Here is a 27,382-nt window from a genome sequence, read left to right on the forward strand (position 1 = left end):
AACGATGCCCAGTAAATGGAGCAAAACAATGAGTAATATAGTTTGGCATGCAACATGAACAGTTTAAATTTTTTAATAAGACAACTTCCTAAATGTCTGACCTTTAGCCCAGCTTATCATCATCAATCGTATTTATTGAGCGCTTACTATGTGCAGAGCACTGTACTAAGCGCTTGGGAAGTACAAATTGGCAACATATAGAGACAGTCCCTACCCAACAGTGGGCTCACAGTCTAAAAGCTTATAAATGCACTCTGCCCAAAATGCTAATTTCAAAAGCATTTGGTCACAGCTACCTCAAAGTCCAACTCAGGACCCTAAACGGAGCACAGAATTTCAATTGAAGTTTTTTTTTTTCCCCTTTTGCACTTTGGGTGATGCCAACAAACTCCCTTTCCATCAGATAAAATTATTTTAACTTTGTGAATGAACTTGTTGCTTCTGTTCTCCTTCTGTTGTTGCCCATACTTTGGCAGCTCGCTGATTAATCAATCATATTTACTGAGTACTTACATGGTGCAGAGTATGGTACTAAGGGCGCAGGAGAGCACAACAGAGCAGAGTTGGTAGATATGTTCCCTGCCCGCAAGGAGCTTACCTTACCACAACCGCCATGAAGTTGGCAGGTGCCGGGAAAAGAAGTGTAAATATCTGGGAAACAATTTGTCAGCTCTGATCCAAGTTTGGCGGGGGAGAAGCCTGAATGGTCAAAGTTGATGATTTACGCTGGCATCTGGATTTCATTTTCCCTTGCTATTCCTGTGCTCAACTGCACAGGACTGCGTCAGCTGCATCTTGCTTGTTCAGCATAAGGCAGCCTGCACTTGGAAAGCAATAACCACCCTAATTGACAAGAACGTCTTTTTTCTTGTCAAAAGACCATTTCGATTTGTATTTCATTATTAAGTCATTTGTTCCTAAGGGCAACATAATTAAGTACCTGGACGGCTATCTGATAATATGCAGATGTTAGCCCAGAATCTCAGACTGGGTTAGATCAGTGGCAATCTCTAAAAACTAAGTGCTAGGTCACATGTCAGAACTCTGCAAGGGACATCAAAATCAATTGTTATTAATAATAATGATGATGATGGTATTTGTTAACCACTTACTATGCGCTAAGCACTGTTCAAAGTGCTGGGGTACAAGGTAATCAGGTTGTCCCACGTGGGGCTCACAGTCTTAATCGCCATTTTACAGATGACGTAACTGAGGCACAGACAAGTTAAAAGTGACTTTTCCAAAGTCACACAGCTCATAAGTGGTGGAGCCAGAATTAGAACCCACAACCTCTGCCTCCCATGCCCGTGCTCTTTCCACTAAGCCACGCTGCTTCTCTGGAATTACCCATTCCAAACATTCTTTTTGACTATTTCTTTCTTCAAAAAACCTTGCCTGAGACATTATTTGTCTTTCTGTTTACTTTATTGAACCTACTCAGGCCAAATGAGGCAGGATCGATCCATGGTATTTATTAAGTGCTTCCTGCGTTCAGAACTCTGTACTAAGCACTTGAAAATGTACAACACAATGGAGTTGGTGAACACTGATCCCTGGCCTTACGGAGTTCACAGTTTAGAGGGGGAGACAGACATTAAAATCAAGTATGGGTAGACACATAAGTGCCGTGAGGAAGTGCTGACTTTCCCATCACTGTTGACGGCACTACCATCCTTCCCGTCTCACAAGCCCGCAACCTTGGTGTCATCCTCGACTCCGCTCTCTCGTTCACCCCTCATATCCAATCCGTCACCAAAACCTGCCGGTCTCACCTCCGCAACATCACCAAAATCCGCCCTTTCCTCGTCTTCCAAACCGCTACCCTGCTGGTTCATTCTCTCATCCTATCCCAACTGGATTACTGCATCAGCCTCCTCTCTGATCTCCCATCCTCCTGTCTCTCCCTACTTCAGTCTATACTTCACGCTGCTGCCCGGATTATCTTTGTACGGAAACAGTCTGGGCATGTCACTCCCCTCCTCAAAAATCTCTGGTGGTTGCCTGTCAACCTATGCATCGATCAAAAACTCCTCACTCTCGGCTTCAAGGCTATCCATCACCTTGCCCCCTCCTACCTCACCTCCCTTCTCTCCTTCTTCAGCCCAACCCGCCCTGGTGCTAATCTTCTCACTGTGCCTCCATCTCGCCTGTCTCGCCGCCAACCCCAACCCACGTCCTGCCTCTGGCCTGGAACGCTCCCTCCTCCAATCTGCTAGACAATTACTCTCCCCACTTCAAAGCCTCGCTGAAGACACACCTCCTCCAAGAGGCCTTCCCAGACTGACCCCCACTTCTCCTCATCTCCCACTCCCTTCCATATCACCCTGACTCGCTCCCTTTGTTCTCCCCCCTTCTCCCTGTCCCACAGCACTTATGTATATATCTGTAATTGTATTTATTTATATTGATGTTTGTTTATTTGTCTGTTTACTGTCTCCCCACCCCCTAAACTGTGAGCTCGTTGTGGGTAGGGATTGTCTCTGTTGCGTTACTGTACTTTCCCAAGAGATTAGTACTGTGCTCTACACACAGTAAGCACTCAATAAATACGACAATGAATGAATGAGAGGATGGCGAACAACATAGTAGGGAAGAGAGAATTCAAAAGACTTATGCACATACCTATCTGGAATTTATTTTAATGTGTGCCTACTCATCTACAGTGCTCTGCACATAGTAAGCGCTCAATAAATACGATTGATGATGATGATCTAGTCTCTAAGCTCCCGGTGGACAGGGGTAGTGTCTACTGTACTTTCCCAAGCACTTAGTACAGTGTTCTGACACAGTAAATGCTCAATACCCCTGATTCTCACATTAAATGGAAAGTTTTGTTCGTTTTTCCAAATCCCGATCATTTAAAGTAAAATTCATTCAAAGATCAACTCCAAGATGCAGAAGGGACCAAATGTGCAGAATCAACTATTCCGTGAAAGCACAATTTGTCCACAAACAGTATTTCGGCAAAATGGGAATTTTTTTAAAAATTGCCTGGAACAAACAATGGTAAGATTAGTATTCTCATTCTAAATTCCCTCTCATGTAAATATTAACACTAAACTTGCCCTGACTCTCTTGGTACTAACTTCTCCAAAACTGTGCTAATGAACTGCTTAAATTCTAACAGATACAGATCCTGTTTCCAAATCAGTGGATAATATACATTATACCATTTCCACGGACATATACCAAAGAAATATATATATATATATATATATATATACACATGTACAGTTTGAACAATTTATACAAATTCCTGTTCTTCAAAATCGAAGACAATACTAATTAAAAATGGTGGTCCATAAAGGTACATGGTGGCTGAAAAGATAAAAGAATCTCTTTCATGTGAAGATCACCCTTTGACCTGGATCTGCAGCAGTTATTTGTTGCTTTTCTGCTGATTATCTTTCGACTAACCTTAGAGTCAATCTGTCCAAGGCTTTGCTCCTTAATAAGCTAATTATGACTAACCCACTCTACTCTAAACCTCTATTTCAGGCTTTTCATCCATCCAGTCTCCTAAGAAAGGGTATGGGGAAAAGTATTTGGCAGAATAGTGGAATTGGGAAATTTCTGTTATGGGATCAGAAAAATCCTTTTAAACAGAACCCAAGAAAGATGTAATTTGCATGATAAAACTGATGCACGGCTAAAAACAGCACAATGAACTATCAGAGCTAAACGTGATGATCAAGGGTAGATCAAGGGTAGAAAGAGAAATGGAAAGTGTCATATTTCCTGGCTGATAATGTGAGACGGAGCTGCAAGACAGTTCAAAGGGAAAAAAAAGCTCAAAGATGACAGTAAAAATGAGCGTTCCAACAATGTTACGTGTGTCGTGATTTCCCACCTACCTGCAGCTCTTTAACAACCCGCTTAATAAGGAAGGTTCCCAGCTCAACACCCTGGAGGCCTTGCTGAGTCAGACTGATGGAATAGAAAATTGCCGCAACAATTTTGTTGGAATCTTCTGTTTCTGGAGCAGAAAATTCTTTCACTATCGCCTGAAAAAAAAATTCATAATTGTATGACCATTCTATGATACTAAGTATAACAGTGATTCAATACTTTTTGATAATAAGGAACATATTTACAGACTTGGGTGTGCAAGAGGCAGGTATATTAAACTTGGGAAATTACAGAAACAGTAAGATATAATCTATGACCTTAAGGAACTTACCATCTAACGGGAAAGATAGGACTGCCCCACCACCACCCAACAGACAGTCACACAAACACATGCCATGATACACAAATAATAGAGCTACAAAGGACACAGGGCACACAAGAAGTGTGGTGTAGTGCAAATCAAGACATCAATCATATTTATTGAGGACTTACTGGATGCCCAGAAGAGAGACCTGGAGAGAGGCGGGGCTCTCGAAAAACTAGAGGGGCTGGCAGAACTTCTAGCCTTTCCTCCATCTTCCTACCTGTTTCTTCCAGAGCCCCCCTGGCCCCAAAACTGCATCGGTGGGGGGGTGCGGGGAGGGTGATGGCGGGGAGGTACTTGAGTGGTCGGACATTCTTGAGACAGGTGCAGGATAATCAATCAACATTCTTGTTGGGTTAATATGGATTTATAGGATTTATTGCTTCCTCCTCCTAAGCGCTTGGGAGAGTACAATATAACTGAGTTAGAAGACTTGCCCACAATAAGAGCACGGGCCTGACAGTCAGAAGAGCTGGGTTCTGCCACTTGCCTGCTGTGCAACCTTGGGCAAGTCGCTTCACTTCTCTGGGAATCAATTTCCTCACCTGTAAAAGCAAGTCAAAACTTGTTCTCCCTTTCCTTTAGACAGTGAGTCCCATGTGGACAGTGACTGTGTCCAACTTTATTACCTTATATCTACTCTGGCACTTAGTATAGTGCTTGGAATACAGTAAGCACTTAAATGCCATTATTATTATCAACATTATTAGTAAAGACTACAAACAGCATAAAAGTTCCATAGTGGCATATAATAATGATGGTATTTGTTAAGCGTTTACTGGGTGCCAAGCACTGAATGAATGATTAAAGTCAGAAGGGTTAATCTGGAAAGGCAAAGGAGGAGGTGGATTTCTGGTTGAACTTTGAAGACGATTCAGGATGAGGCTGGCAGAGAGAATCAATCAATCAATTAATCGTATTTATTGAGCGCTTACTGTGTGCAGAGCACTGCACACGGTACAGAGAGAAGAGAGAAGGAAGAAGGCACGTCAGCTGGGGTAAATGGCTCGGAGGTGAGAAAGTCAGACATGAGGAACAGAAAATAGGTTAAGCAGGCTAGAGCAGAGAGCATAACCAGACATACAGCTTGAGTTGACAGTGGCTAGGCCAGGGGAGCTAGATGGTGGAGTCTCTGAAGCCCACGTTTATGAGTTTCGATTGCATTCAAATGATAACTCAGAGCCACCGCAGGGTTCTGAGAAGGGGGTGACATCCACATTAATCCCACAACAGCAGAACTGCCTACACCAAATGTTCCTCGCCTGTCAAAGACAATCAAAAACCCTACTGAAATCCTGGAATAACAAACTAGGTCTAGGGCCCTCGTCAAGTGACAAAGACTGGCAGCGGATGCAAGTGGGAAAGGAAACTTCAAGAAATAACGGCTACAGAGGTGTGGGGAAGATGGCAGAAGCTACGGTGAAAGTGGTTGGCCTAAGGTAACTTTGGGAAGGGAAGAGGCTGGAAGGCTGGCACCGCCTAGCAACTTTGGCATGTCTCCCCCTTGCTCAGAAAGGAACTGGAGAGAGGCCTGACCCTTGACAAACTAGAGAGGGACTGGCAGAACATCTAGCCTCTCCTTCTTCCTATCTGTTCCTTCCCAGAGGGGCCCTGGCCCCAAAACTGCAACGGGAGGGGATGGCAGGGTGGTACTTGAGTAATCAGACACTCCTGAGACAGGTGCAGGATAATCAAAAAAAATTCTTGTTGGGTTAATACGGATTTATTGCTTCCTCCTTGCCCACGTGGCCTGTTGCTCTATCACAGAAGAAAATTAAATTGGTCAGGCACGACTTACTCTTCACAAAGCCATGTTGATTGCTACCCAGTTCCTTGTGCTCTTCAGGATGATTGCAAAGTGATTGTTTAATGATTACTTCTAGTACCTTTCTGGGAACTGAAGTTAAGCCAACCAGTCTATAATTATTTGGGGCCGTCTTTTTTTTCCCCCAGTTTGAAAAATGTTCTTTAAATCTGCTCTTTCCCGGGCTTTGGAGACTTGATTCGAGTCTCAAAATACTAGTTGGTGGCTGTTCAATACTGTTTGCCAATTCCCTCAGAACTTAAGATACCTGTCACCAGACCCTGCTGATTTGAATACCTCCAGCAGCTTCCTTCCCCTGTTTGGTTTGGTTTCCATCACTGGTGGCACTCAATCAGGTTTTCTTATTAGAGGTGACCCTTTTGTTGGGGGGTAAAGACAGAGGAGAAAAATCTATTACAAGTTCTGCCCTTGTCGGTCACCTGTATTCGGGTTCTCCATCCTATTTATCAGGAGCCAGGGAGGTGGCAGGCAAGAAATGAAACAGACATTATTGAAAAAGGTTGGAAAGACAGAAATTAAGGATTATGTGTCTCACAGGCAGCATTTCTTTAAAGAGTTTCCAAGAGACTGCAAGCCCTTTGCGGTCTAGGGACTGTATCCACATAGTCTTTCCAGGGCTTAATGCAGTGCTTATGATATGAGATTAATTCATTTCCCCTTTCTTTTCAGCTTTCTTGATTTTATGTCTATGCAAGCTGGCTGTTGTTTTGTATTCCTCCTTAGGGAACTGGACTGATTTGCCTCTTACTGGTTTTCCCAAATGCCTTTCAGGTCTCTGCAGAATTGTAGGTTTAGCCAACTCAACATCTTGCTACCTTTCTTATCTTGCTGCTGCACCGATATACAGTTCTTCCTATCCCCAATAAACTATTTAAGAAAGCATTATACTTTTTTTGGAACACTTTGTCTCGTGAGACTTTCTTCCCTTTTGGTTTCCATTTACCAGCTCCATGCATTTATTGAAATTTGTTTTCCTGAATCTTATTTTCTTTGCATTTATCTTCCTTTACCTCACTAACTTCATTTCTTCCTTTCCTTAGAATCCCAAATGCTACCATCTTGTGGCCACTTTCACTACTTTAGACATTTAATTTCTCTTAGCAAGAATGTAATAAAAAGAGCATCTTCCATAAATTGATTCTCCCTCAGTGTTAACTGAAAAATTGTCCACAGTACACAGTGAGATGATCTCATTGGACTACATGGGGCTTACTCTTTTATTTTTACAGTAGCTATCTCCCTCCCCTCCCCACAGCACTTGTGTATATTTGTACATATGTATTACTCTATTTATGATGTATATATGGCTATAATTCTATTTATCCTGATGGTATTGACCCATTTACTTATTTTGTTTTGTTGTCTGTCTCCCCCTTCTAGACTATGAGCCCACTGTTGGGTAGGGACCGTCTCTATATGTTGCCGATTTGTACTTCCCAAGCGCTTAGTACAGTGCTCTGCAAACAGTAAGTGCTCAATAAATATGATTGAATGAATGAATGAATGAATGAATGGGGGGAAAAAAACTGACCAAAACAGCTATGAGAGATGATATTCTAAAAAGCCCTCATTTCTCTCTGCCTCCTCATTTGCTGGTCTATTATAATGCTTAAAATGCTATTCTAAAAAGCGCTCATTTCTCTCTGCCTCCTCATTTGCTGGTCTATTATAATGCTTAAAATGCTATTTCTAATTCGGTCAGTTCTCCCATAATGGGTGTTTTCGGGTCATGATTCGGATGCATCGTGACAAAAGAATTAGAAAATACTCTTTCTACAGCACACGTCTGTCTGGGAGGAAGGCCGTGAGATGTTGGAAGAACCATTGTGTGTACGGCTGCGGCACTGGTCAAAGCCATTTTTCTGTCAAGTTTTCTCGAACAGCCTATAACAATTCTAGCCCAGGATTCCAGTCATTAATCATAAATCAATCAGTAGTATTTACGGAGCACCTTCAGTGTGCAGGGCACTGTACTAAGCACTTGGAGGACTACCACAGAATTAGCAGAAAAGATCCCTTCCCTTAATGAGTTTACAATCTAAGGGGGCAAGCAGAATCTAAAATAATTCACAAAAAAGAGAAAACGATAGAGTCAGAAAGTTAATATGTACATAAGTACTACAAGGTGGGCCAGTAGAAGGGGTGAGAAGTGGAAGTAATGTCAGCTTACTCACTACATTTCAGTTATTTCCACTTAATCCTTAGAATACTTCTGAGCTAAAGCCTCCAGTAAGCCTACTTATTTCCCACACTTTGTACACTAGTATAGAAACATTCGTTAATCTTGAGTGCTTCCCTTGAACTTCTACCTCCTTTGAACTCTTCATAGAAATCTACTATTCTCTTCTGTATACTAGGGGACCCCTCCATAACTGTTGACTGACTCTTGGATTTTCCCTTCTGCACTTTCATCATCATCAATCGTATTTATTGAGCGCTTACTGTGTACAGAGCACTGTACTAAGCGCTTGGGAAGTACAAGTTGGCAACATATAGAGACAGTCCCTACCCAATAGTGGGCTCACAGTCTAAAAGGGGGAGACAGAGAACAAAACCAAACATACTAACAAAATAAAATAAATAGAATAGATATGTACAAGTAAAATAAATAAATAGAGTAATAAATATGTACAAACATATATACATATATACAGGTGCTGTGGGGAAGGGAAGGAGATAACTTTCAACTTTCACTTTCAACTTCATTAGGCTTTCCCAAGTCAACTGTTGAGATTAACAACTCTCCCAGCAAAATGTTTACTTCATTTCTGTTCTTTGGGTGAAAATCAATACTCCCAGTCCTGGCAGAACACATGTCCACTACACATTTTGACTACAACACTGTTGTTAGAGAAAGTTTGTCCAACAACATAAACCTGTTTGGATTATCAAGTCCGTTAAGCACTTGACAGTCACCTTACCTCTGCCCCACGGCACTTATGTATAAATCCTTAGTATATTTTAATGTCAGTCTCCCCCTCTAGACTGTAAGCTCCTGGTTGGCAGATAATATGTCTAATTCTGTTTATTGTACTCTCCCAAGTGTTCAGTATAGTGCTCTGCACAGACTAAGTGCTCAATAAATACCACTGACTGACCATTGATTGAATGGATCCAAGATACCACAGTGTGTAAAGATACAGAGGGTGTCCATGTGTCCAGCATCACACACCGTGACTACCACAATGCAAATTTTCTCCACTTGGGTTTTCTGCGAGAATATAGCTCTTGTGCTTTAGGAGAACTGGATGCACATTTATTTATTGAACTGTATTTAATGAGTGCTTACGGTGTGCAGAGCACTGTACTAAGCGCTTGGGAAAATACAACAATAAATAGTGACATTCCCAGCCCATATGTTTGTTACAACCATTATGTTTCATAAAGTCAATTCAGAAAAGTCCATACTCGTGACAAAAAATAAATTTTGGATGAAACAGTGTTACACGGTCACTAATAACTTTAGTAGAGGCCTTCAGTGGTATCCATTTCCAAGTTAAATTTACTTTTGGATGATACCTGGATATTGTTGGAGATTTCGTTGGTCAATGCCACATGCAAAACTATCAGAGGCTCCCCAGGTGTTGAACAGTGCGAAAAAAAATAGCACCTTCTGTATGGCCCAACACGCCGTTTTACATCCATCCAGTTTTTAACAGGGTGCACGGCTTCACATCTGAACAGAAAAGTCCAAAAGTTCAAAATATTAGAACTCGAGAGTTTTTTTTTTTTTTATCATGAGAAAATAGTAAAGTTGCTGTAACCATCATATTTACAGACTAGCTCCAAAAAGAAACCTTTTCGGCATGGTAGATGCTTTTAAGTTGCTCCTCTGTTTCTACTCATTCTGATGCACCGGAATCCAACTACGTTTTACAGTATAACAGCATTCACTAACGTAAGTTATAATCACTAATGTCCGCATTTGTCAGATAAAGCCAGGCAGAGATACTGAGGAGCGGATATTCAAATTGGGATAATGCCAAAATTAAAGATTGAGTGTGAAACTCAGAGCTCCTTCCCCACTTGCCCTTCCTGTCCAGCACCAACATTATGGCTCCCAGCCAGGCAGAGCTGGAGGAACAGTTACATTAAAAACATTAAAAATGCTGAAGCAGTGTGACTCGGTGGAAAGAGCACGGGCTTTGGAGTCAGAAGGCATGGGTTCAAATCCCAGCTCTGACAACTGTCGGCTGTGTGACTTTGGACAAGTCAATTAACTTCTTTGTGCCTCAGTTACCTCATCTGTAAAATGGGGATTAAGACTGTGAGCCCCCTGTGGGACACCCTGATCACACTGCAACCTCCCCAGCGCTTAGAACGGTGCTTTGCACATAGTAAGCACTTAATAAATGCCACCATTATTAAAAAATAGTAACAATAATAATGTTGAGTTTCCCCTTCATTTTCCCAGAAAAATACCCTGAGAAAATGGAAGTAAATTTGGCTGGTTGTGAAGCTATTTGATCCTAATGTGCCTACCAATCTGTATTTTACGGTACCTTTAACATAACGTAACTAGGCCCAATGCAACGAATTTCACCATTTTAAGCAGTGTTGAAATTGGAGTAACCAATAGATGAACAAGAGGCCAACTTGCACAATAGGGTGTTTTCTCCTCAGAAACCATTCTTGGTCAAGGGAACATTTGCAGCCTTGAATAGGAAGTTGTAAGTCACATAACATAAACCTGTAGACAATTTAATGACTCAGGCTCAGTTTTCTCTAGCTATTTACCATTTCTTTTTTCGACTACCTCAGTCATTGTTGGCCCTTGGTGTGACACCCACAATCTCAAATTAGTGGCTGAGGGTCTTAAATTTTTCACTCAGCTCACTCAGAAACGGGCTCATCGTTATTCATGCGAATGAATCTGGATCAAACCAGTTAAGGATCCTTGACTCTGTACTTACTCACTAATCTTCTGCAGAAGTTCACAAGGTGAATGCCAGGTAACGCGTTCCAGGTTTAAGAATCCTATAGAAAACCACTCTGAGAGCATATTTTTCAGCACGCCATTCATTTCCTGGAAATAGGGAGAATAACGTCTCATTAATACACTGGAGGCCCCCCTCAAAAACTAGGTTATAGGCAAAGGGCATTCCCCTCATCCCACAATTCCACTCATGTCTGAAGCAATGAAATATGTTACCAAGAATTCTGGAATCTCTCTACAAAAATTTAAGAAGAGGTAGTCAAATAGTTTCTGAGATGGTTTAATGTGACCTGTAGAACTGCAGGAAATGAATCTGAAGATCTCTCAAAGTTTCTTTCAGCCCAATATTTTTCAGTAAAATCACGGGATGGTTTGGTTTTTTTCTCAAATGGCATTCATAAGAGTTTATTATGTGCCAGGCACTGTATGAGCACTGGAGTAGATGCAAGATAAACAGGATGGACTCAGTCCCTGTCCAACACGGTGTTCACTGTCTTAATCCCCATTTTATAGGTGAGGTAACTGAGGCACAGAGAAGATAAGTGACTTCCCCAAGGTCACAAAGCAGATAAGTGACAGAGCAGGAATTAGAAACCAGGTCCTCTGATTCTGAGGCCCTTGCACTTTCCCTCAGACCACACTGCTTCTCAGTTCTTGACATGCCTGACGGAAACTTTACTCCTTCAACTAAAGCACAGAAAGACGAAACATTTGTTTCACAATGCTTTTCCCTGGCAAACCTTGTAAATGAAACACAGTTAAACCACTCTCACGGGGCCTATTATAATTAAATCTCTTGCTTTGGCAAGAGCTTAAACAGGTGATTTTTTTTTTAATTTGACCAAACACTTCAACTTTCGGTCAAAAATTAAGAAGTTATTCTGACAATAAAACATGAACCACCCCATGAAATATGAATGACCACTATCAGTGCTGAATGCTGAGTTCATACACTAGTATTAGAAAAAAATTTTCATTAGGCTGGTATTGTTCAGTATTCCCAAAGTTATTTTTTCTACCAAGTTCAGACCACTTAAGCAAAAAAATGCTGGAAAGTCATTTTCACCAGCTCTTGAGAGAGGAGCTCCTGTGGCAGTTCTGCAGCCAAAAGCTCTTGAATCCTTAAGCCAGAGATGGACTAGCCATATCCCTACACACAAATCAATCCATGATTTCACGGTTTAAATGGGAACACTGACTCAGGGTTGAGGTAACATACTAATATAATAATAACAATAATAATAATAATAATGGTATTTGTTATTATTATGCACATCCCTTCCTCCTCTGGCTCACTAGGAAGCCTCATGGAAACTATCCTCCTCTAGCTCTATAAATGCTTAGGTATTCTCCCACATAGTGGCAAAAAAGTCTCACTTGAAACCAGATGCTGAAGTAAATGTCTTCCCCCGATACAGTACTTTCTAGAACTTGGAAGTCGATTATATTTATGCTGGAGAGCCACTTCATGAGTTTAGTTTAGATAGCGAAGACCACATAGGGCTGATAACACTAAAACTGTTACGGCGCTTATTGTATAAAGAGCCCTTAATGCTACCTCCTCACATATTTACGTGCTCTGCACACAGTAAGCGCTCAATAAATACGATTGATGATATTTACAACCTTTATAAACACGCTCATTAATACAGTACAACGATGGTATTGTATCAATTTTTACTTCAGTAGGACTCAGTGGAGATCTGAATACAATATAACTGGTAACCCAGATGGGCATAAAGCAGTGTGGGCTAGTGGAAAGAACATGGCTCTGTGAGTTAGGAGACGTGAGTTCGAGTCCCAGCTTCTAGGTGACCTTGAGCAGGCTCTTGGTTCTCCGGGAGCCAGTTTCCTTATCTGGAAAAAGGGAATAAGATGCCTACTCTCTTCCCTCTTATACCGGGAGCCCACTTGAGCCCGGGATGGTGTCTGACCTGATTATTTTTACCTACCTCAGCGCGCTGTCACCATATCATAAATTCTACTATTAGCATTATTATTAGACAGCCCTGGCTCTAGAATATGTTAAAGAAAAAATATAAGTATGGAGAATTTCAGCTGTCAGGGCAAAAGTGACCCTGCCCAGGGTGACTTTGGGAAAGAAAAAAAAAAATCTCTCCACATAGCCAACCTGGCCCATCTTTTCCTCCTCATCAGTTAGTTTAACAAGGGCTACTAGTCAAAGGAGAGACAATCAACAGTGTTCCACAATTAACGACGGGATAGCAGCTCTTCAGGGTTGCGGAGATGTGCAGAGTAAAAGCTCTAATATCATACCATTCAAATGTGTTATAATCTATTACTACACTCTGTGTGACCTTTGGAGAAGGTCTATATTGCAACCAGTTACTGGATTCCCAGAGAACTTCCAAGTGTTTCATCTGCTGGTGTTGCACTGTTTTGCCTAAATGAACGTTTAAAAAAAAAAGCCGCAAAGACAAAACTGCCAGTGCACTATGAAACTGATAGTTCAAATGCTAATAATCTGAAATGATTTGAATATAAGAAGGATTGACAAGGCTAAGATATTAACCAGTTTTCTATCCTGATGACACATATTAAACAATAGCTCAAGTAACTCTGTCAGTCATAGTGTAAATCCTAGTTGCGATTCAGTGGCTATTACAGCCTTCCTTCAGTTGAAATGATAAGGGCCACATATTAAAAATAACCTTATACAAAGTCAATAGTACTTCATTTAAAGATACTCCTCATTAAGAAAATATATAACTGGTAGGCATGATTTCCTCTAACAACAAATATAATAGCACAGCTACTGAATGAAATAACCTGCATATGGAAGATTCAAGAACTTCTCAATCTGGCGATTCTAAATAAAAAAAGCATGGCATGTGGGCTGAATTATTACAAAAAAAATGACATATGCATAGATATGGCTACTACATATCTCTGAAACAGACTACTGGAGCAAAGGCAGAATAGAAAATAGCATCTCTAGCAGGGAACTTGAAACCTACTACAGCATATTGAGAGAAACTTTACCTATAGAAAACAGATGTAATATTAAATAGAGGCAATAAGCTATATATACCTGAAAGATCTTGTCGTGGGCAGTGGATAAACTAAATATGAGTAAGCAAGTGAGGTGTAGTTAGCACTATAGTGAGAACAACTCACTACTTGTGAGTTGTCTACTTGTTTTGTCTGTCTACTTTTGTTTTGTTTTGTTGTCTGTCTCACCCTTCTGGTCTGTGGGCCCGTTGCTGGGTAGGGACTGCCAATGTTGCCGATTTGTACTTCCCAAGCGCTTAGTACAGTGCCCTGCATGCAGTAAGCACTCAATAAATGCAATTGAATGAATGAATGAATGAATGAATGAACAACACTGGATGCAAAGTATAAGCAGCAAATGTTAAAATAATCCCCAGTTATCCATGCTGTTCACTAAAGATGGGCAAGTCGCTTAACTTCTCTGTGCCTCAGTTACCTCATCTGTAAAATGGGGATTAAGACTGTGAGCACCCCGTGGGACAACCTGATCACCTTGTAACCTCCCCAGCGCTCAGAACAGTGCTTTGCACATAGTAAGCACTTAATAAATGCCATCATTATTATTACTATTAAAGATGTGAGTCATCCCCAGGAACGTTCATCAACCTTGCACCTATAAACCCCGACATAAGAAAATGAATCATTGTAATGAGCCGAGATGGAATAATTAAAATGATGAAAGATAGAAAACAGCCTTGAGATTTTTCTTTAAGGAAAACTGGCATATATTGTTTAATAATTTCAAGTGAAAAATGCAGGCTCCTGGGCCGTTAATGTCAGGTGTCCTCGAAAAAAAGAATTGCCTTCTTAAAGCTTCAGGAGCTGGCTATATAGTTGATTGTTCATACCTCCTCAAATCACACAAATGATTTGTTAATTAAAGGTGAAGGGAGCATGACAGATGTATAATTGCACTTTCTTATTGTGGTAAATCGTTATCAAGATATAAAAATCTTAAAATATTAAGAAGACTGGACATATATATTCTTACAATGAAAATGCATCTGAAATCAACTTCTGTTTTTAACAGCTCATTCAAATCCTACCCACCCTTTAGCTCACAACTGAGTTAGGGAGTTGCCAAAGAAATGAAGGGCCTCTCATGGGGAGAAGGATGAGAATGGTGATTTGCAAGTGGAGGGAGTTCCAGGAAGGATTAATGGTGTGAGCAAGGGTTGGAGGTGGGAGAGAGAAGAACAAGGCACAGGGAGTATGTTAGCTTTAGAGGAACTAAGAGTGCGAGATTGAGTGTAGTGGGAAAAGCGTGGTTAAGGCGCATAAAAAATTGCTTAAAAAACAGAAAGGCTTTTCAGCCTGCTGTTAAGGATTTTGACACCACACCTTTCATTTGAAAGGTAGCCATTTCACTCGGAAATGCACATAAGCATGTCAGTTACATCATCATCATCATCATCAATCGTATTTATTGAGCGCTTACTATGTGCAGAGCACTGTACTAAGCGCTTGGGAAGTACAAATTGGCAACATATAGAGACAGTCCCTACCCAACAGTGGGCTCACAGTCTAAAAGGGGGAGACAGAGAACAAAACCAAACATACTAACAAAGTAAAATAAGTAGAATAGATATGTACAAATAAATTAAATAAATAGAGTAAAAAAATATGTACAAACGTATATACATATATACAGGTGCTGTGGGGAAGGGAGGGAGGTAAGATGGGGGGATGGAGAGGGGGACGAGGGGGAGAGGAAGGAAGGGGCTCAGTCTGGGAAGGCCTCCTGGAGGAGGTGAGCTCTCAGCAGGGCCTTGAAGGAAGGAAGAGAGCTAGCTTGGAAGATGGGCAGAGGGATTGGGGGCATTCTGGGCCCGGGGGATGACGTGGGCCGGGGGTCGATGGCGGGACAGGCGAGAGCGAGGTACGGTGAGGAGATCAGCGGTGGAGGAGCGGAGGGTGCGGGCTGGGCTGGAGAAGGAGAGAAGGGAGGTGAGGTAGGAGGGGGCGAGGTGATGGACAGCCCTGAAGCCCAGGGTGAGGAGTTTCTGCCTGATGCGTAGATTGATTGGTACTTCACACCACATGAGGCAGAAACTCCTAAACTTTGGCTTTAAGACACTCAAAATTAGCTCACTCCCTTACTTAACCACTCTTTTCCCACTACACTCCATCTCGCACTCTAAGTTCCTCTAAAGCTAACATACTCCTTGTGCCTTGTTCTTCTCTCTCCCACCTCCAACCCCTTGCTCACACCATTAATCCTTCCTGGAACTCCCTCCACTTTCATATTTTACAGACAACTAATCTTGCAATCTCCAAAGCCCTTCTGGAATCACATCTCTTGCAGAGGGCCTTCCCTAATTACATCCTCTCCTTCCCAAGTTATATTCCTCACAATTACCACCTCAACACCAACTATTCACTCATGCTTCACACCTACCCACAGAACTTCTGCAATAATAATAATAATAATTGGCATTTGTTAAGCGCTTACTATGTGCAAAGCACTGTTCTAAGCGCTGGGGAGGATACCGGGTGATCAGGTTGTCCCATGTGGGGCTCACAGTCTTAATCCCCATTTTACAGATGAGGGAACTGAGGCCCAGAGAAGTTAAGTGACTTGCCCAAGATCACATTCATTCATTCAATCGTATTTATTGAGCGCTTACTGTGTGCAGAGCACTGTACTAAGCACAGCAGACATATGGCGGAGTCGGGACTCAAACCCATGACCTCTGACTCCAAAGCCCGGGCTCTTTCCACTGAGCCACGATGCTTCTCCTTCTGTACTTATTAATTTGTTGTTGTTGTTGTTGTTGTTGTCTTACACTGTCGAGTTGTGACCAACCCACAGCGACTCCACAGACACATCTCTCCCACACCGACCCACCTGCATCTGCAATTGTTCTGGTAGTGAATCCACAGAGTTTTCTTGGTAAAAATACGGAATTTGGTTACCATTGCCTCCTTCCATGCAGCAAACCTGAGTCTCCACCCTCGACTCTCTCCCATGCTGAGGCTGCCCAGCACAGGTGATTTTAAACATCTACATCCCTGTTTTCTCCCTTCTACAAAAACTTATTAAAATAATAATGATAATGGCATTTGTTAAGCGCTTACTATGTGCAGAGCACTGTTCTAAGCGCTGGGGGTGGATGCAAGGTGATCAGGTTGTCCCACATGGGGCTCACAGTCTTAATCCCCATTTTACAGACGAGGTAACTGAGGCTCAGAGAAGTTACATGACTTGCCCAAGGTCACACAGCAGACATGTGGCGGAGCCGGAATTCGAACCCATGACCTCTGACTCCAAAGCCCGTGCTCTTCTCCACTGAGCCACATGTCCTGCACATCTCCAGGAGGCCTTCACCCACTAAACCCTCATTTCCTCTTCTCACACTCTGTTCTGTGTTGCCCTTGTACTTAGATTTGCATCCTTTATTCCACCTTCTCCCAGACCCACTGCACGCACTTACACATCTTTAATTTATTAATATTAATGTCAGTCTCTCTCCTAGACTGTGCATTAATTATGGGCAGGAAATGAGTCCCCCAACTCTGTTACACTGTACTCTCCCAAGCACTTAGTACAGTGCTCTACACACAATAAGCGCTCTATAAATTCTATTGATTGATTATACAAAGCAGATGCTCAATAAGTACTACTAATTGATTTACCGGTTTGGCATATGGCCCAAACTGCTAATTAGTACTGACAAAAGCAATCACTCAACACCTAACATATGTGATGCTCAAGCAGAGCGAGTTGGTTTGTGGTCAAATCTGTCATAAAAATGCATTGTAAAAAGAAAACTTGGAAAAGATACGAAAAAAATCGGCAATGTCTTTGACACGTGATCTTAACGAGAATATTTCCCTTCTGTAACACGTACCGCCTTTCACACCTTGTGAGCACTCAAGTTTTAATTGAGAATGACAATTAATTAATGCTTAAATAGAGAAACCATAAATTTAAGAAGCTGAAAACGTTATGCAGGCTGGCTAACTTAACTAAATGAATACCTGATAATTATGTGAAAATCTTTCTCAAAGGATTATCAGTAGTCTGTTTTTGGTAATGGATTGGAGAGGGGCATTTTATATTGCAATTATCTAAAAAAATTAGAACTAAAAGAGACATGCATACACTTCCCACTGCAATTATATCTTAGAAATGGGTAGAGCCCCCAGAAGCTATAAATTCATGTCAACCCAGTGGCATTCTCCTTTCTGGTTTCCTCATTTTTGCACGCAGAACACCAAATGGTAATGACCCTGGTTCAATCCCAGATTTCCAAAAGTTCTCCCTTTTAGTCAGTTGTGATGCAGTTATAGAATTCCCATGTCCCAGAGAGATGCCTTCTTGCAACTTGCAATGAACATATGGCCACTCGTATGTTCAATTTCACTGTTACCTGTAAGAGGGGTCTGATTTTCCATTACAAATGGGCCACTGGCACAACTGCGTGTAAGATGCATGGCACTGAGGAACACCTCCGTTCCCTGGAAACATCACCTAATTTTGTCTTCACTGACCCTGTCCTCTTCTGGTTCTTCTCCTCTCTTTTTCAATTTCTTTCTCAAGCTCCTCCTCTGCCTCCCACCCCATAACTGTGGGAGTCCCTCAAGGCTCTGTTCTGGGTCGCCTCTTATTCTCCATCTACACTCACTCCCCTTGGAGAACTCATTCACTCCCAAAGCTTCAACCACCATCTTCACACGGATGATTCCCACATCTACTTCTCCAGTCGCAACCTCTCCTTTTGAGGCTCACATTTCCTCCTGCCTTCAGGACATCTCTACTTGGATGTCCTCCCATCACCTCAAACGTCACATATCCAAAACAGCACTCTTCATCTTCCCACCCAAATCCCTCCCTACTCCGGACTTTCCTATTACATCTTCATCCTCTCATATTCTCTCTCAGGCCTGGAACTCCCTCCCCCTTCATATCTAACAGACTATTACAGTCCCCGCTTTCAAAGCCCTTCTAAAATCACATCTCCTCCAACACGCCTTCCATGAGTAACCTCTCTTTGCCACACACACAATCTTTGCCCTTCAATATTCTCATACATATATAGAATATTCGATATTCTAATATTGTACATATTGATAACTCTATTTATTTATTTATTTGTTTTACTTGTACATATCTATTCTATTTTATTTTGTTAGTATGTTTGGTTTTGTTCTCTGTCTCCCCCTTTTAGACTGTAAGCCCACTGTTGGGTAGGGACTGTCTCTATATGTTGCCAATTTGTACTTCCCAAGCACTTAGTACAGTGCTCTGCACATAGTAAGCACTCAATAAATACGATTGATGATGATGATATTCATTCCACCTAGACCACCGATGTGCTTATCCTCATATTCCGCTGCTTCCCCATCTATAATTTATTTTAATGTGCATCTCCTCCTCTTTATTGTAAGCTCCTTCAATGCAAGAATTGTATCTACTAAACACTATTGTACTATACTCTCCCAAATACTTAGTGCAGTGCTCTACTACACCATAGGTGCTCAGTAAATACCACAGATTGATTGACTGATCGATAACCCACCCATTAACGTGTGAGCTCCTTGTTGGCAAGGACCTTTTGTAAAAAGGGGATTAAATCCTGTGCCCTCCTACTGTGATCCCCATGTGGAATAGGCAGTACATCTAACCTGATTATCTTTTATCTTTTTTTAGACTATGAGCCCACTGTTGGGTAGGGACTGTCTCTATATGTTGCCAACTTGTACTTCCCAAGCGCTTAGTACAGTGCTCTGCACACAGTAAGCGCTCAATAAATACGATTGATTTTATCTACCTCAGTGCTTAGAACAGTGCTTGGCACACAGTTAAGTGTTTAACAAATACCATTAATACCATAACAGAATATATCACCTCGTTATTCTGTACTTCTTAAGTGCCTAAGTACTGCGCTCCTCACTAAGGGAGTACTCAGTAAATGCTACTACCACTGTTAACAGAGTTTCTTAATTTGAAAATTCCTGCCAGAGCTATCACAGGGGGAATAGTTTAAAAAAACAAAAATTAATAGAGCCGGCTTATCCCCCTTCAGCAAACTAATAGAGGCATATTTGTCTCATACTTTATCGTTAATTTAGAACCGACCTGCCAGTTTCATCCTAAATTTAAGAAACCTGAGTTTGAGGAAAACTAATCTAATGCTTCCAGATTTAGCTGAGCTGAATATAAAGTACTTTAGCTCCTGATTTAACTACACAAAGAGAGTTGCCTCTTTGAATTACACGGCTACACCCCATTGCACACAGCACATGACAAATTATGCAATCCTAAATACTAAATCCTAAAATTGGATCACATGCTTTTTTTTAAATGGGTGCTTCAAGGGTGTGTGTGTGATTTTTTTTTTTTTAAACAAATGCACGGTCTCCCCTTTTCAACCCCAACAGACAAAATCCATGAGTCTCCCTGTGAAGCAGCTGTACACTTCTCTCTTCCTCCGCTTTTGAAAGCACCTCTTCTTCCCCTTCTTCAGTACTGCTGGGAGACTGGGGAGGAAGGGAGAGGATGTAGGGGGAGAAAACATGCAACCTTATGAGAAGCAGCATGACATAGTGGATAAAGCACGGGACTGGGAGTTCGAATTGCAACTCCGCCACTTGTCTGCTGTGTGACCTTGTGCAAGTCACTTCCCTGGGCCTCAGTCACCTCATCTGGAAAATGGGAATTGAGACTGTAAGCCCCACGTAGAGACTGTGTCCAACCCGATTTGCTTGCATTCACCCCAGCGCTTTGTACAATGCCTGGTACCTGGTAAGCATTTTAAAAATACCATTGTTATTATTATTATAATTATTCCCAAAAAGTGAAGTGAAGTGACTTGCCCAAAGTCACACAGCGGACAAGTGGCGGAACCAGGATTTGAACCCATGACCTCTGACTCCAAAGCCCGGGCTTTTTCCACTGAGCCACGCTGCTTCCCTAATGAAGCAACGGATGAATCCAAACTAATCAGTTTGGACACAGCCTTAACCCCCATTTTACGGATCAGGTAACTGAGGCAGAGAGAAGTGAAGCGATTTGCCCAAGGTCACTCAGCACACACTGTTGGGTAGGGAGTCTCTACATGTTGCCAATTTGTACTTCCCAAGCGCTTAGTACAGTGCTCTGCACATAGTAAGCGCTCAATAAATACGACTGATGATGATGATGCGCAGAGCTGGGCCCAGAATCCCAAGCCCTAGGCCATACTGCTTCTCACTCTTACTTCCTACCAATCTTGTTCCGGCATGGAGCGTGAGGAGCGAGGGGGAGAACAACACACTGAGATGGGAAAGCAAAGGATTTTCGGTCAAGGACAACCAGTTGCAGCCAAAGTGACCCCGGCACGATACCGATGCTGCACCGCAGTTCTGCGACCTGGCAAACTGGTGCCTCGGTAGCCAAGGTAGCCGCCTCAACTTTAGGTCGCCTGCTGGGCCTGCCCGCCTCACAGAACGCCGTACGATATTTTGGGGAAGAAACCTTCACCACTGCTAGTCTACCCACAAAAGAAAATCCCCTATTTGCAGGGCTGGGGCTGCATGTTGGGCCTCCAGTTCATTCATTCATTCAATCATATTTACTGAGCGCTTACCGTGTGCAGAGCACTGGACTCCAGTTCTGTGACACTTTTAGATCAAACCGACTGGAGTGCTGAGCGTGCTCTCAATTCCTTGGGGTTTGAATGTACAGAGCAGAGAATTTATGGGCTCAATTTTACATTTCAACCAGTATTTACTGGGCTCAATTTTACATTTCAACCAATCAACGGTATTTACTGTGCATCTTCAGTGGGCAGAGCACTATACTAAGCATTTGGGAAAGTACAACACAACAGAGTTGGTAGAAACGATCCATGCCCACAAGGATCTTGCAGCTTCCTGGGGGAGGCAGACATTTAATTATATTGCACCTTCTCATCATCATCATCAATCGTATTTATTGAGCGCTTACTATGTGCAGAGCACCGTACTAAGCGCTTGGGAAGTACAAATTGGCAACATATAGAGACAGTCCCTACCCAACAGTGGTCACGTATTTACTGAGCGCTTACTGTGTGCAGAGCACTGGACTCCAGTTCTGCGACACTTTTAGATCAAACCAACTGGAGGGCTGAGCGTGCTCTCAATTCCTTGGGGTTTGAATGTACAGAGCAGAGAATTTATGGGCTCAATTTTACATTTCAACCAGTATTTACTGTGCATCTTCAGTGGGCAGAGCCCTATACTAAGCATTTGGGAAAGTACAACACAACAGAGTTGGCAGAAATGATCCATGCCCACAAGGATCTTGCAGCTTCCTGGGGGAGGCAGACATTTAATTATACTGCACCTTCTCATCATCATCATCATCATCAATTGTATTTATTGAGCGCTTACTATGTGCAGAGCACTGTACTAAGCGCTTGGGAAGTACAAATTGGCAACATATAGAGACAGTCCCTACCCAACAGTGGGCTCACAGTCTAATAGGGGGAGGCAGAGAACACAACCAAACATACTAACAAAATAAAATAAATAGAATAGATATGCACAAGTAAAATAAATAAAGAGTAATAAATATGTACAAACATATATACAGGCTCAAGCGCTTAGTACGTGCTCTGCATACAGAAAGCACTCAGTAAATACGGTTGATTAAATTATCCATGGTCTGCTCTATTCCAAAATTTTCAATATAAATCCTGAATTTTAAGCCATTTTCATGCTACAAATTTGGCCAAGTCATACATGCAACTCCCGGGCGAAAATTGTTTCTGGAAGCATTCCTTTAATCTCCTAAATTCTATTCAACCCTGGCCATTTCATTTTAAAACACTTCAAACTGCCAGCTGAGAGACTAGGGACTTATTTGAAACTACAAGATTCATAGGTATGTCATCTCCGTCTGTTAAATGACTTAGGATAGATTTGAACCTGGATCATGGTGCTGAAAATCTTTTACGACTTTCTCTCATACAATCAGAATAAAAATATTTTCCCCCAAATTTCACTATATTTCTTGAAAATTACATTCATGACTTTAAATATGATGAGTGACTCACTATAAGCACATTTTTTTAAAAAAAATTAAGACCTAATAAAAGATAAAAGTGAATCTATTCCTATAAGTACACATCAAAGAAAAACTTTTGGCCCAAGCAATTACTGAAAATAATGCAAAAAGAAAACTACTTTTTATCACTAGAAGCATATTTTAACCTTTCAAAAGTAGGCTACTAAACTCTAGATTCTACAGTCCCAGTGTTCACTTACCGCTCAAAATCAGATAGTTCAATCTGTACTAATCCCCCCAAAGCTATAATTAGATTACCTTTTTCCAGAAAAACTCCTAGAGCAAAGTTGATGATAATGACCACAGAAATAGAGTTTGCAAGGCAAATCCTTGCGGGTCTCAGTCTTTTCCCATGCCTCGGATGCAGGCTCAATCAAATTTGCTGAGGGTTCTTTCTAGGCTGGGCCCTAAATTAAAAAAAAAAACAACAAAAACCAACAAACATCTTTCTTCCACACAATTTCAAAAACTGGAGGTGACCACATCCTCCTCAGGTCACTCAGAGGACCTGAGTTCTAATGCTGGCTCTGCTTCTTGTCTGCTATGTGACCTTGGGCAAGTCACTTAACTTCACTGTGCCTCAGTTACCTCATCTGTAAAATGGGGATTCAGACTGAGAGTCTCATGTGGGATATGGATTGGGTCCAACCTGATTATTCTGTATTTACCCCAGCACTCAGTACAGTGCCTGGCACATAGTGTTTAACAAATACCACTGGAAAAAAAAAACAACCTTGCTCAGTCATACCAAACTATAAGCTCTACCATAATCATTACTATATTGAGCAAAGGGAAATAAGCTACTTTTCCTTACAACACAGTTTAATCAACGAAAGATTTCTCTAGAAATTTAAAAAGAATACATAAAGTAATAATTTCACAGACTGTGGAACCTTTCCATAACCTATTTTAAAGTTTATATTTTTATGCCGTGGCTCAGTGGAACGAGCACGGGCTTTGGAGTCGGAGGTCATGGGTTCAAATCCCAACTACGCCAATTGTGAGCTGTGTGACTTTGGGCAAGTCACAACGTCTCTGTGCCTCAGTTACCTCATCTGTAAAATGGGGATTAAGACTGTGAGCCCCATGTGGGACAACTTATCTTGTAACCTCCCCAGCATTTAGAACAGTGTTTTGCACGTAGTAAGTGCTTAATAAATGCTACTATTATTACTTCATAAAAAGGGAAAAAGAACACAAATATAGGAAAATCCTATTTTTAAAAACAATTTAAATATGTTCCATCAATGTGTGGTATTTATTGAGCACTATGTACAGAACACTGTGTTAAGTGTTTGGAAGAGTAAAATATAGTAGAGTTGGTAGACACGATCCCTGCCCACAAAAAGCTTTCGGCCTAAAGGGAGGGAGTTTGCTCCACCTTGGACATACGTAACAGCCTCAGATCTCAAATATGGTTCTCGATAGTGGGTGACAATTCAGAGACGTCTGCTTTCTAAACGTTTATAAATACAATGCCATGAAGCTTCTGTTGAACGATCCTTGGTCTGAGAATTACATCACTTGCTGGTTCAACCTCCGAGCAACCTGCCCAAAATAGCTGCAAATAACATGCCACTTGTGGAGGAACTGGGGGAAAAAAGGCTGATTTCAGTGACCCCAATCACCTGGAACATAGGCAGGAAGGCACAAGCTGGGCTGAGGGGCACCCTGGAGCCACATCCAGAAAAGGACATTTTTTCCTCAGTCGGGAAGCAGAGAAATTGGATCACACAGGCTTAGAAGATCTACTTTGGGCCTGAATCATCCAGTTGGGATAACTACATGGAGCAGACCATGGACCACGGCTCCACTCTTCATTTGGTAGTAAAAGCATCTATTAAGCATCGACTGGGTGCAATGCACTAAACTAAGCAGGGACTGTGTCTCATGCCCAAATGTGTATTCTCTCCCACTGCCCTGTACGCAGTAAGCGCTTAATAAATATTACTACTTCTACATCGAAGCACTTTGGGAATACAAACAAGCAAGTGCACGCTAGCTGCCTACAAAGAGCTAGACTGTAAGTTCGTTCTGGGAAGGGAACAGGTCATTATTCTGTTGTATTGTACTCTCCCAAGCGCTTAGTAGAGTGCTCTACACATAGTAAGTGTTCAAGAAATCCCACTGATTGATTACACAGTGAGGAAGATGGGCAGAAAAGTATCTATAAAGTGATTAACGTGAATGTTCAATTGGTGTATAGGCATATTGCTGAGGATGAATATAAGTATATATGTACTGTATTGTACATTGCACATTGTATATGTATATATGTTTGTACATACTTATTACTCTATTTATTTATTTTACTTGTACATATCTATTCTATTTATTTTATTTTGTTAGCATGTTTGGTTTTGTTATCTGTCTCCCCCTTTTAGACTGTGAGCCCACTGTTGGGTAGGGACTGTCCCTACATGTTGCCAACTTGTACTTCCCAACCGCTTAGTACAGTGCTCTGCACACAGTAAGTGCTCAATAAATACGATTGATTGATTGATTGATAAGGAAGGACCTAAGTACTAGAGGTGACTGATGGGTCTATGTCACTTGGGATGCTGGGAAACAATCAAGGAAAGCATGCCGGAGGAGGAGGGCTTTCCATTTCACTTTAGCCGTGTAGATCCGATCAGTAGGATTGGGCCTGGCTTCTGACCAAAGAACAATTCCACAGTAACTTAAAAATAAGGGGCGGGGGGCAGGGAGTAGAGAGAATCTGAGTGACTATAAACCGCCAGAAATGACAGTCCCAGTTATGTTGGCTTGAGCCAAGTTCAACATCACAGGTCACTTACGAGCCACCCTTATTCAATCCTGCCAGCCGCACGGGCTTGTGTGAAGTCATTTCTACATTTAAAATAAATTCCGGTGAGGGAACTGCTGCCAGAATGGCCTTACTGAGCTATGTGATGCAGGTGGCCATTTTGTAAAGCCTACTAAATCGAAAAACTTCAACTAAGCCATCAGGTGAAGTTCATTTTAAACAGAAAACTCAGTACAAAAGAAAACAAAGGAAACGTGGTGTGGCACTAAATGCAAAATGTTAAAACTATCTTTCTTATAAAAAAAGAAAGCACGTTCATAAGTCCTATTTTCTTTAGTAGAAAATGCACTCAGCAACAAATAGGTTTCTCATTAAAGCCACAGGGTTATCCCCCTAGAATATAGGCATTTTGAAAGACCAATCATATTTCAACAGGTTGCCTGACTTCAGCAAAAGCATTCTTTGAAAAACAGGTCATTTACTCCAATATCCCTGAAAGCAAATAATTTAGTCTCCACTGCTTGTCATATTTGGGGCAATGATTTTTTTTTTTTTGAATAATCTGCTGTGCAATTAGTTAAAAATGTGTTACTTTTGGAAATAAGAATTGCAAACCTTGTTAAATCAATCCCTGAAAAAAACTGCTTGATCTACATGTATTCCATGTAATTATCTGAATCACCACAAAATTAATGAACAGACTTTAAAGAGGAAAAATTGCCGCAATTCCATCAAGAGGACAAAAGCATAATCTCGAGAGTAGGTTGGCGCTACTGAAGTCTGTTCTGTAAAAACTCCACAGCCCTCATTCGGAGAGAAAATTTACATTAAGGTCAGTCAGCACTCAAGAATTCCAGATATCCCTTTGCTGAATCCCCCTGCCCAGCCCCATATTTTACTGAAGTAAAAAATTTGAATAACTTTTAAGAGAAGTTAGGGGAGATGACTAACAGAGAAGAAAAATAAATTGGAAAAGGACACCTGGAGGAGATCTGATTACAGAAGAGCTTTGAAAATGGTGTGAGCTTGGACTTGAAGTGGGAGAGAGTGTCAGGAATGAGAAAAGATGCAAACAAGGGGTCAGAGATGGGAGAGACAAGAAACGGGCCCAGTCTGTAGATCTTCTTGAGGAGAAGAAGTGTGTGAGTTGGGGTGTAGTGGGTGGGGAGATGGAGAGAACGGATGGAGTGTCTTGTAGTCAAGTGGTCAGTTTGTGGCTGAAGCAGAACGTAGATGTTTAGAGAGAGTACATGCTTCCCCAGTGTGCCAAACACATCTGAAGGTACAACTACTCTGATATCCTGGAAGCTTTTTCTCTGAAATTAGGATCTGCACATTATAATTTCAACAGTTAGTGTGGATCAGGCCAGAGTTATACAGTAATGTGATTTATTTACCCCCTCTCAGGATCGCAGCTGGAGAGTTTCCAGTCCTCTACCAGTCTCAGCTAAGGGAGGGAGTCAAACAGAGGCATTCTTAGCTTAAGCAGTGGCCAGCAAGTGGAAGGCAATCTGCTACATGTCAAAACTCACCTGTGCTGAGCAGCAGTGGCATGGGAGAGTCGAGGGCAGAGACTCAGGGTTTACCGCACGGAAGGC

At 41.7% G+C, this 27,382-nt stretch overlaps 1 protein-coding gene across 2 annotated transcripts in view; it reads right to left on the reverse strand.

Annotated features, from left to right (window-relative positions):
• MLYCD (malonyl-CoA decarboxylase) overlaps window positions 1-27,382 on the reverse strand; it is a 97,920-nt gene that overhangs the window by 47,919 nt on the left and 22,619 nt on the right. Inside the window, exons 2-4 of one of the 2 annotated variants that reach the window (XM_038754593.1) lie at window positions 10,952-11,064; window positions 9,558-9,714; window positions 3,855-4,004 (exon numbers count right to left, since the gene is read on the reverse strand). In XM_038754593.1, the coding sequence (XP_038610521.1) occupies window positions 3,855-4,004; window positions 9,558-9,714; window positions 10,952-11,064 (420 nt within the window). The remainder of the gene's footprint in view (window positions 1-3,854; window positions 4,005-9,557; window positions 9,715-10,951; window positions 11,065-27,382) is intronic. The other variant, XM_038754594.1, reaches the window with a different exon arrangement.

This window comes from Tachyglossus aculeatus, chromosome 11, assembly GCF_015852505.1.
Source record: "Tachyglossus aculeatus isolate mTacAcu1 chromosome 11, mTacAcu1.pri, whole genome shotgun sequence".
Taxonomy (NCBI): Eukaryota; Metazoa; Chordata; class Mammalia; order Monotremata; family Tachyglossidae; genus Tachyglossus; species Tachyglossus aculeatus.